Source organism: Aphelocoma coerulescens, chromosome 9 (assembly GCF_041296385.1).
Source record: "Aphelocoma coerulescens isolate FSJ_1873_10779 chromosome 9, UR_Acoe_1.0, whole genome shotgun sequence".
NCBI classification, from domain to species: domain Eukaryota; kingdom Metazoa; phylum Chordata; class Aves; order Passeriformes; family Corvidae; genus Aphelocoma; species Aphelocoma coerulescens.
The window spans coordinates 25,667,318-25,678,913 of NC_091023.1; the positions used below are offsets into that span (position 1 = coordinate 25,667,318).

Consider the following 11,596-nt stretch of genomic DNA (forward strand, 5'->3'; position numbering starts at 1 on the left):
ACAGATCTAAAAGCTCGTTAAGCACCCCTTGTAAATGAGCAGCTTTTGATGGCATCATTGTGACAGTGATGGAATTGGTGTTTGTTATGAAGCAATTTATTCCATCTTAGCGCTGTGTTTAGTTTAGCCTACTGTTTTAATATTATGGGGACATTTAAACATGGAATTCTTACAAATCTGCCTTACTGATGTTAAAAATGCTAAGTCTTATGAAGTGTTATACAAAGCATCAGTGTGTGCTGAAAGAGCAGCCAAATATGGTTTCTTATAGACTGAAAATCAGAGAGAACTGTCTTGACAGCACCCAGATTATCAAGTAATTTATTTATATAAAAAATTGATCAGGCTGTCTGTTTGCAGCAGTAGAAGCTGGCAAGTTCCTAAGTACATTCCTACCCCTCTGCAGCAGTGGGCTCTGCATGGGTTGTGCAGCCAAAGTTGCCTTGGAGTTCTGTGAGATCTGGTTGACCTCAAGCTGCTTCTGACCCATCAAACCTGCTGATTAAACCAGCTCATCACAGGGGAGAACATTCCCACATCTGGCAGGACCCTGGACTGCCTGCAGGCTGTGGGCAGTGGCACAGCCCTGGAATTCTGGTAGGAGAGGTCTCTTAAAAGGCTCTGTAATTCCTGATGGTCCTGCAGTGGCCTCCACAGGGACACAGGTTCCTGGGGTACAAGAGCTGGATGCTGAGAGCAGGTCAGCTCCCAGCACTGCAGCAAGGTGTTTCATTAGTAAAAACCAGTTTTAACCCCAGCCTAACTAACAGACTTCATAATTTATCGTTTCATCATCTGGTCCAGCTCAGCATCCATGGGATTTCAAGGGATGTGAAGTGTGGAAACCTGTCCTGACAGAAAAAGAGAGAGGCTTGTAGGAAACAATGGTTGTCTTGTGGGAAGATTTTAAATATATGCAGCTGATCCCATGGGAACTGCTGTAGTCTATTCACCCTGTGTGAAAATGATGCTCTCTCAATATAATCTTTAATCCTTTTCTTTCACTGAAAAATGTGAGGACTTTATTTCCAAGTTTTGAAAGAATGCTCTGTTTAGGGAGCAAATGCTTTCCAAGCATAAAAATAAAATAAATTATTAGTGCAACATGGGGGGGGGGGGAAGATTCTCTGAAATCTCTTGTAATATTCTGTCCATGAATTGCATATGTAGATGTTCTTGGAAAATGTATCCAGGGTTGTTTTTTTTTTTTTACCCTGGGTGGGTGCAGGGGGGAAGGAAGTATCCAGTAGTCTTGGCAATATTGCAAACTTCTGTAGCTCTTTGAGACTGAAATTCCACAAAAGTTCTTCTTGTAAGATGGGGAAGAGGAATTTCGACAGAAGGGAATTCTACCTGAAATTCCAAGTTTTCTTTGAAGGTGATTCTAATCCTCCTGCTATTCATGGAAAAGGAACATAAATGCAAATATGCAGTTGTTGCAAACATCTATCCCCAGAGCATGGAAGTCCAAACCTGCTCTGTCCACCGCATGCGTGTGTGAATAACATCGGCCCCAGAGCTGCAGCAGAGCTGCCCTCCTCCCCCTTTAAGAGCCCAAATGATGATCAAACCCTGTTTGGTGAAAGCCAATCATTCCTGGAGGTGTCCTGAGGGGCATTTTACAGTCTGGAAAGGCAGAGTCACTAACACTATTTTCCTTGTTTTCCTCCAGTGCCTTTCATCCAAGGCATCCAAAGCACTCTGTGTAATCCATGTGTTAGGCATGGCAGCACGGCTGGGAGGTAAGGAAATGGAGTTTTGCTTCCTTTTTAAGGTTACTCAAAGCTCTGGGCTGTGTCGTGCCCCAGATGACCATGGTAAAGCAACACCTCCCAGTTCTCTAACACAAGCCTCTCCAGTTCAAGGGAATTCCCAGAAATTCCCAGATCACTTTCCTCTCCCCTGTAATTTACTGGACACTCTAAGTCACATCTTTGAACCAGATGCTCGTTCCATACCTCTTGGATTTTTGACAAGTTCAGAAAATGAGCGTGGCCTTGTGTTTATCAAAGAGCTTTGGCACCTGTGGTGGCTCAGCCCTTCTGTGGGGAATGAGAAATTCCATGTGGGAGCTGTGCTGCAGCATCTGAGGAGAACCAGGTGTGGTGCCCATGGCAAACTGGGTGTCACAGAGGAGGGGGGGGCTCTGGTAATTAATGGGATTCCCTTGGTAGGCTGGGCTGGGTTGGGAGTGTCCCTGTCCTTGCTGCAGCTCCAGCAAGGGAGAAACCAGAAAATCCTGTAAAGGTTCATTTAACATGAACTGCAGTGGCCTGAGTTCCCTAAAAGTTCTTAAACAGAGTGAAGGCTTTCCTGCTGTGTGTTGTGTAGCACAGAGGTAGGTAAAAGATGTTATTGCACGATTCTTTGAATGCTGTGTTTCTGTTTTCAGTGGGGTAACACCCAGAAAATCAAGCAGCTGGATTTACATTTCAAGTCTTTTGGAAGTTAAGGAAATTATTTTCTTGCAGAATTTCCTTCACTGTAAATATATATATATATATCTATCTATCTTTTCCCTTCCTCTTTGGTTTAAAAGATTTTTTTTTTTCTTGTCCTTCTAATGTCATTCTGCAGAAGCTGAGCTCCTGATGAACTGTAAGGCTCAGCCTTTCAGCTCAAGTTCAATTGGCTTTTTGGATGCCTGTAGGTCCAACTGCCCTTTTACATGGAATTTTTATTGTTAATCTTCTATTATTGGGGGAATTATTTTGCAAACAGACCAATTCAGTAGCTTCAAGCTCTGAAACCTGTCAGGCTGGCTTTTATTCTGATTGCTTCTGATAAGGAGCTTTGGTAAGAATGCTGTGCCTGCAGCAAGTGGAGAGACTCACCTTGGAGGGGAACAGCTTCAAGGTCCCAGGGAAAGGGTGGCTCTTTCAGCTTGGCATGAAAAGGGAAATGAGGTGTTGAAAATCAGATCAAACCTTGGAATTAATGTGGGACTGCACCAGAACCAGTGGAAGTGGTTTGTGTTATAAGCCGAGGGGTTTTTCCTGCATAACGATGACTTGAAGCTTGTTACAAGCGCTGGAGTTCCTGCTTTGTTCCCCATGTTTTGGCCTTGGAAAGGTGTTGGATTCCTGCTGTGAGTCCCTCAGATGCAGTGCTGGGGGGGAGGTCCAGGCAGGATGGACAAACTTTGGCAAAACCCTTTACCTTTTCCATTCCTTCAGTACATGGGACACAAATATAGTGAGTGAGAACTCTGATGGGTGGTGTGGAGTCGAGGTGCTGTAGGCTCAAGGTGATGAGACACCTCAGGAACTACACTCCAAAGCAATTCTATTGCCCAACCTGACCATTTAAAAAAAAAAAAAAGGCAAAACAACTTTAAAATGACATCTTATAAGATGTGATTTGTTTTCCCTCTTGCCCAGTGCTTGCTGCCTATCAACAGCAAATCTTGTAGGGAGCAAGGAAATGCTTAAGGAACAATTCTCTTTAATGCTGATGCAAGGAAAGCATTTCCAGCACTGTTACACAATGTAAGCATTAAGAGGATTTGCTATGATTCCATTTCAAAGAGCTCACAATAAATAACTAAATGGTTTTCTGCATTATCCTGAGTGTTATCTATAAAACTCACATAAAATTGTCTGTTCAGGTAGAGCTCAGGACCTCTCTGAGAAACTCCTCTGCACGAGCACACCCAGGGGAGGATCATTTGCAACAGGCCAAGGATCAGGGAATATCCTGAGCTGGAAGGGATGCAGGAGGATGATGAAGCCCAGCTCCTGCAGAATGGGCTGCTGTGTTTCAGAGCAGCTGATCCAAGGGAGGGCTCAATGGACCTTCCTTCCTGGAGCACTTTCCTACATTGTTGGGCACATTTTGTTGTGCTGCTCCTGAGGGTCATGTTAAAAGCCGAAGCAAACCTCAGACCCTCTTTTGTGCTCATGTAAAGGCTACAGAACGACAGCATTTATTCCTTTGGCCAGGAAATCTCCTCTCCAGCAATGCTGTTCACTTGTTCTCTTTCTTTCAAACAGTGGGAGCTTACTGAGGGCTTTTTCCCCTCCTTCCCAGGGAAGGATAACTTTCCACTAACACAGAGAGTTCTGTTTCCTCTATTAAAAACAACTGCCCTCAAGTGGAGCAGGCTTTGTATTTTTCCCTGGAAACAGAGCAGCTCATTCAGAGATAAGGCCTCCCTGCATTTGGGTTCCTTCAGTCACCTGACGGAGCCGTGGGTAACTTTTAGGCTGCTTTAGTCTGCATTCCTGGGATGCCTTCCCCGTGGCACCGCAATTAACAGCTCCAGGATCCCTGCCTGCCTCCCGCTTCCCGGCTTTCTGCTGCCTGTGGCCCTGGATGCTGCCCGGGGGGAGAGGAGAAAAGGGGCAGGCTTTGTCCCCGGAGCACCTGTGCCCATCCCTGAGGATGGCCTGGGGCAATCCCGAGCAGGTAAAAAATCTGGGGCTTTTGGAACTTTTAGTTTTGAACTTGGCAATGGCTGAGTGTGAGTAGGCTGTGGGCATCAGAGCTCACACCGCCCCGGTGCTTCAGTGGTGGGGGATTTGTGCCTCGCGTGCCTTGGGGTTTGCAACCTTAGCTCCTTTCTGCCTGATGAAATTGGGAATCCTGTGGAATAATGGTGTTGATAGAGCTGGGGAAATTCAAACAGCCCTGTCTTGTGGCATTATCAAGTGCAATGTACTGTCCATTCAAGTAGAGATTCTTTCAGGGACTTGCTTCCAGGAGGTTCTCAGTGTTTTGCATTGGTTTTGCCCCTTCTGGGTGCCCCAGCCCTGGCAGTGTTCAAAGCCAGGCTGGATAAAGCCTTGGGCAACCTGGGCTAGTGGGAGGTGGTCCTGCCCATGGCAGGGGGTTGGGATTGGATGGGCTTTAAGGTCCCTCCCAACTCCTTAACGTTCTGTCATTCTGTGGCTGTTTGACTTTTTTTCCCCCTGCAAAACAGCACGAAATACAGCAATGGGGATTAAGGATTCTCCTTATCTCAAATAGTAATTAGAAGTGATGTAATTTGTGGCTTTGTGTGTCAAATCAAGAGCAGAATCCAGAGGAGCTGACACCCAGAGTGAATCCACGTGGGACCTAACTCTAAGCAGAGTTTTAGGACTCAAGTGTGGGACACTTCCCAATGTGTGACCCTGGCCCTGCCTGGCTCAGCCTCTGCTCCATTCCCCAGCCAAGGAGAAGTGCAGGGCTTCACTTCAGCCAAGGCTTTGCTTTACATGTGTTGAAAAGGCCCCAGGGATCATTTTGGCAACAAAAGTGACATTTTCTTCAAAACAAAACTCGTTTTCTTCTCAATCTTGCCAATAACGTTTTTCTGGAATCAAGACACAACAACCCAGAAAACAAAGGAAGAGGCTTCACCCTCCTGCTCGAGCTCAACTCCTGACCAGGGAAAGGAGTTTGGAACCCTCATCAGCTGGTCCAGTCACCAGCCTGCCCAGGTAACATGCACTGAAAGGAAGAAAACCTTGGGTTCAGTTATTATGTATTTTTTAATCTAATTTTAAGCTATTTAGTGTTGGAAGGTAAAAATTCACACAGTTCATGAATGTGCTTAAGGCTGTCCCTGGATCAGGGGGTCCTGTCTGATGCTTTCACACCCATTTAAAAATCTCTGCTGAACTGGAATATGTCAATCAATGTATTTGCTAATTTTTCTTCTTTCTATTTGTTACTGTTTTCTTTTAGACTGGGGCCAAAGCCTTGAAATACAGCCCAGATTTATCCTTCCTATTAAACTGATCACTCCTGGCCAGGATTGTTCCCATTTTGTCCCCACCTGAGCGCTCTGTGCCCATGGTGCCTGCAGAGGGTGGCTGAGCAGGGCCATGCATCATCTCTTTGGGCTGGTTTTGGCACAGAAGGACCTTTCCAGGGCAGGGGATCTCTTCTCCCTGGAGGATGCTGAGATTGAAGGAAGCCTCTCCGAAGCTCTTGAACAGATCAGAATCATTAGTTCAGCTGCAGTGAGTGAAATATTGTCCTTAATAATTTTTCATGAGATTAAATATAATGTATACATAAAGGTGGGGGCATAATTTAAATTTCTGATAAGACTTGAAGGGCAACGTGTAAGATTTAAAAATGCGGTGACAAAATCCAGTTCCCACCAGCTGGTTTTCATTCAAAGATATTTCAAGTTCATCTTTAATATGCTTTAAATAACTACTTAATAAAGAATTATTATAAAGATTAAATGAGATTTCAGGGGTCCATACCTTCACAGTAATGAGAATTAAGTTCTGTGGGATGACAAATTCCAGAGCTTAATCACGCTGAGCATTTGTTGTGAAGGTGGATGTGGGAAAATGGACATTGGACTGCTATGAAAACTGAATTTTGTGGGGTCCTGGCAAACCAATTCATTGGCAAATGTCCCCTCCTGTGCCCCAGGACTACCAGACCAATGACAACGACCAGGCTGTGGTGGAGATCTGCATCACCCGGATCACCGCGGCCATCCGGGAAACCGCATCCATCGAAAAGCACGGGAAAGCCCTGGTGGCCCTCTGGGAGTCGTGTCTGGAGCACAACCTGAAGCCCTCTGGGAAAGACGAGGATGCCCCACATGCCAAAATTGCATCTGACATCATGAGCTGCATCTTGCAGGTAGAACTGGGCTGGAAGCCAGCGGGTGCTGTGCACTCATTGCCAATTCAGTTCTATTTTTTAAATGCTTTTGTAACTCTTTTTTTTTGGGTGCTTGTGAGTGGTTGTGTTTAAAATTGAGAGCTTGGAATTGCCCTGTTACTGATTCCTTCTGTCCTGAAGCCACTGAGGTAGCTCATAGAATCATGGACTGGTTTGGGTGGGAAGGGACCTTAAAGCCCATCCAGTGCCACCCCTGCCATGGCAGGGACACCTCCCACTGTCCCAGGCTGCTCCAAGCCCCAAAGTCCAGCCTGGCCTGGGACACTGCCAGGGATCCAGGGGCAGCCCCAGCTGAGCTACAAAAGTACTGCTCCCTGAAACAGAGCTGTTATTGGCAAGTTCCTTTGCATCAAAAAAAAAAGGTATAAAATGAGGTTTTACAGCAGATGTGGGGGACAGTTGGAACAATAAGGAATATCTGCCAGCTGGGCTGGATCTCAGGCAGGTCTCTGTTGATAGCAGCAGCAGGGAGGTCCCCAAGGTTTGCAAACATCACTGTATCACTTTATTGAAATCTGCTCTTCATTGTCACCTCCACATTTTCTAAGTGTGCCTTCCTGCCCTGATGTTTATCATGGATCAAATGAAACCTTTTTCCTTCCCTCTGAATTCAGACCTTTTCTTAACTAAGGATTTTATCTTTATTGGAAGAGGGGGGGAAAAGAACTGTTCTTTGGAATTCTCTTAGATCTTTTAAATGCTAGTCAGAGAGCCAAGCCTTATCTTCCTATTCTTTGTGTGGAGTAGCAGAGCAATAACTTGGAGCAGCATTTGGCTCCTTCTCAGTGGTGTCTCAGCCAAACATAACGAGGCATTATGTTGATTTAAACATGCTGCTGCAGAAAGCTCCATTTATTTGAAGGGCTTTTCTCATTAAAGATGCAGCTCTCGGTCATATGGCAGCTGCCAGAATTATCTGTCTTGACACCAAGGGGTGGCTGCAGCCCCTTCTTCCTCAGGGGTCTCTGGAAGGGAGTGTCCACTGCTTGGCAAGTCTCTGCTCCAAGGAAAAACCCTCAGAGCCACTTAAACTCTGTGGAATAACAGATTTGGGGTTTTCTCAGTCTAAATTTATTCTGTTCAGAGCTGCTCCAGAATGAAAGTCCAGAAAGTCTACTCTGCCTTCCTTTGCACTGTTCTGTTGCTGTCTGAAACGTCTGGGTTCCAGGGGTTGCCTGGGATTTCAGCTGCTAATTAAACATAATCACATTGCAGGATTATTTTCAGAAACAGGGATGTGCTCCAGTTTCAAAGAGCTGCTCAGAACTGACTGGAGAGCAGAGCACTGGTTAAGGAGGCTCCAAAGGGAATGTAGGTCCCCAGTTCCACACAAACGTGTCCTGCTGGTGTGGGAACTTAGCAGGCACTGGATGTGTGTGGTTTGTACACATAATTTGTTGTATAAACAATAGCAGAAAACCTATTCTGACCTGATTCAAAACCCAAGTATACACTCAGGGACCCTGGGATTCCTGATGCTTGGAGATGTTTTAGGGAGAGGAGTTTTCAGTCCTGAAAAACCTCAGTGTTCAGAGAAATTGGCTGGAGTTTCCCAGAGCAGCTGTGGCTGCCCCTGGATCCCTGGCAGTGCCCAAGGCCAGGTTGGACATTGGGGCTTGGAGCAGCCTGGGACAGTGGGAGGTGTTCCTGCCATGGCAGGGGTGGCACTGGATGGGCTTTAAGGACCTTTCCAACCCAAACCATTCTGGGATTCTGTGAGTTTAAATAACAAAAGGAAATCCCAATGATTACAGAATAATTATTGATCAATACTAAAGCTATTACATTGTGAGCAAGTTTCCAGTGCAGTTACTGGGAGTGGCTGCTCCAAGGTGTTTCCTGTGCTTTGGGCTGATGGATACAGCCTCTGTCTTCCCAGGGAGCACCAAACACAAAATTTCTTGCTAGAAATGTTAACATTTAATTAGTGCACTTCATTTCTTGATATATCTTATTTATATTTATGCACCACATATTTTATTAGTGCACTTCTGCTTCTTCTAGCAGAAGACAAAAATAGGGCCATTATTAACATTTCCTGCTGCAGTAGTTTTAAATTTCTGTATGTGCTCTTTCTTTGATGCCTGCCTTCACTGGTGGTACCAAAACATGGCCTTTCTTGACAGGTTTTTTGCTCTTTTCCCCTTGTTGCTTTGACTTTTGTTCCCCTACTCTGCCCAGCACAAGACTTTTATATAAATCATTTTTTTCCCTGTGTTTTTGCAGAATTACAACCGGCCTCCAGTGATGGCCTTGGCTGTGCCAGTGGCAGTGAAATTCCTGCAGAGGGGCAATAAGGAGCTGTGCAGGAACATGTCCAGTTACCTGTCCTTGGCTGCCATTGCCAAGGCAGAGCTGCTGGCCGAGCACACAGAAACCATTGTCAGGAGTGTCCTTCAAGGTAGGCCCACCCCAGAGCCTGGGTTTAGTCCAAGTGTGTGACCATTAGATCAGTGAGGCTGTGTTGGGCATGCACAGAACCATTATCTTACAGAATCAATCAATCACGAAGGGTGGGAAAGGCTCCAGGATCAATCCAACCATTAAACAAATCATGCATAAAAATGTATGAGATGTATAAAGCAGACCTATGGAAATATCTATAAATGTGATCAAATGTATTAATCACACGCTAATAACAGACTGTATCAAGGAATATGTGAATTTACTGCACCTCTGGAAGTTTTGGTATGGATTGGCTGACCCACAGGGCAGGAAATACATCTGTCCTCGTTAATATTCCCTGCTAATGGACTCCAAAATACCAGCCCTGATATGAGGCACCAGCCTTGGAGCTCTTATCCTTCCTCTTAGTGTCACTGGCAAGGCTCCAAAAGAGAAATGGGAATGAAATTAATCCCATTCTGTGGTGAAATAGTCAGATGGAAGATATAAAAGCTTTGTAGTGGTTCTTTAATTTTGCCTATGTTATTAGCTTTATATAGAACAATGTTGCTAAGCTCTTTACATTTTATTTTTTGTGGCTTAAAAAGCCAAAAGTATTCGTTCCTCTATAAAAGGAAGTCCAATTGAATTGGAGTAATAAAGTTCACAGTGTTTGTTGCAATACAGTGCTACTGCAGTGGTAAAATCACTGTTCTCCTTTAAGTAGGGGCAATAGCAGTAAGTAGCAATAACTAATTATTAAAAGAACGTCGTTATGAAGATGTTAAGCCCTCAAATTAAATGTGTGCATGCTGTATTTATTAATTTATAAATTATTAATCTATTCTTTCAAGACTTACTATTAATGTGTTAACGCCGTGCATTGCCGCTTGTAACTCCGGGGTAGGAACAGAAAGAAACAGTGAATATATTCACAGTTCTGGGAAAAGCCATTCCCACTCACAACTGAAGGTTTCCGCACGGCCGAGCCGTGTACTTCTGTCCTTGCACCAGCAGATGTTGCTGTGGATAGCAGGTTTGGGAATTCCAGCCTGGAAGAGGCCGCTTTGAACGGGCAAAATGATCCCGTTTGTGTAGCGGCTTAATGGCACTGCGCACAATTCGTGCTGCAGGGGTGAAAAGCGGGGTTTGCAGCCGGCTGAGGGCTGCCCTGAGAGTGCGTTTGCTGCAGGGGCACGGGGGCAGGAGGCAGAGCTGCTGAGGATGAATTTCCGAGGCTGGTTTTGCAGACAAAGCCCCGTTGTGGGGCTGCGCAGACGGGGCCCAGCCTCGTGGCACCAGGCACAGCAAACTTTGACCCCTTGCCTGCAAATGTTGGAGAGGAACTGGAGCTTTTCATTACTTGGGGCAACTCTTTGGCTGCATAACCGGGTTCTTATCTTATTAGCTAAAAAAGAGCTCTTTAGAAGGAGTTTGAGCGCTCTGCTCCAGCGGGCGTGGGCTCGGAGCACGCCTGTGCTGCCGGCCCTGCGCTGGCACCGTCCCTCAGCACCAGGGCTCGCCCGGGTTTATTCCCATTCCCAGGGGACAGCAGCAACTCTGCCCTGTGATCCAAGAGTCCCGTGGCTGCTCCACCTTCCAGAGGCGTTCAGGCATCCTGTGGTGCTGGGCTGTGGCTCAGCCTCGCTCCTTCATTAGTGTTGGCAGTGCAGGAGCAGGATTGCAGGGGCTCGTCCATAACTGGAGCCCAAATTCCCCCCAAATACTGTTTCCTCGGTGTTTTTCCAGACTGTTGACTAAGGAAGGTGTAGTGGAGGAAGGGAGGAAGGAGAGAAGTGTGCTGGTGGAGGGGAGTTGTGGTGCTGGGCTGTGGGAAAGCTTTGCTGGTCCTGGGAGGTGATAAGGGAAGAGGAAAGCACTTGGGAAGAGGGAAATTTTCCCGCTGAGTCAGTGAGGATGGAAGGCTCCTTCCAAGACAAAGCATTTCAGGTATGAGCTGCAGTAAGAGAAGCAGCCAGGAAGGATTTCTGGGGATCTTTCTGAGGATTTTCCTTTTCCTGCTGCATTTTGTGGACATTTGTTTTCACTTAATGGAGGGCACTGAACAGAGGGAGGATTTGAGAGTGGTTTTGCCCTTGCACAATGTTGGGACCCCAAGTGTTTTTGTAGCTCAGAAGACCTGGGTTTTGGCTGCCAGAGATGAACAGAGGTAATATTTCATTGTTCTCTAGCTAAGGTTATTTGCAGATACTACTTAGCGAGGGATTTTTGTCAAGTTTACTGCCAAGCGTTTATAACTTAGATACATTTTTATTGCAGGGTTACAGGAGAAATTCCAGCAATCAGGGCAATTCTTTTTCCCTTAAATAAGCAGTGCTGCCAAAACTTTGGAGCAGGTCGTATAACTTTAGGTATGAAGCACAAACCCCTTGAATGGCACAGGAAAGGGGAATTTACTTTTTTTTACTACTTTTGTATCTGGGCAGCAAGGATTTGTCATGGTCAGGAGGAAGCATAGCAGCAACATGTCAAGAAATTTGTCAAAGTGTGTTCTTAGGACATCTGTAGAGAATGAGAGAGATGTGGAAACATGGGAATAGAGAAGGATGGGCTGCTT

General features: G+C 45.7%; 1 protein-coding gene across 13 annotated transcripts in view; it reads left to right on the plus strand.

The window, feature by feature from the left end:
* The window catches only part of VEPH1 (ventricular zone expressed PH domain containing 1), a 62,142-nt gene that overhangs the window by 5,150 nt on the left and 45,396 nt on the right, over nucleotides 1–11,596 (plus strand). For 5 of the 13 annotated variants that reach the window (XM_069025058.1, XM_069025070.1, XM_069025071.1 and 2 more), the window contains 5 exons: nucleotides 1,673–1,742; nucleotides 5,013–5,423; nucleotides 5,671–5,948; nucleotides 6,376–6,591; nucleotides 8,860–9,034. In XM_069025058.1, the coding sequence (XP_068881159.1) occupies nucleotides 5,811–5,948; nucleotides 6,376–6,591; nucleotides 8,860–9,034 (529 nt within the window). In that variant the 5' untranslated portion in view covers nucleotides 1,673–1,742; nucleotides 5,013–5,423; nucleotides 5,671–5,810. Of the gene's footprint in view, nucleotides 1–1,672; nucleotides 1,743–3,607; nucleotides 4,408–5,012; nucleotides 5,424–5,670; nucleotides 5,949–6,375; nucleotides 6,592–8,859; nucleotides 9,035–11,596 lie in introns of all 13 variants that reach the window. The other 8 variants (XM_069025060.1, XM_069025061.1, XM_069025066.1 and 5 more) reach the window with 8 other exon arrangements.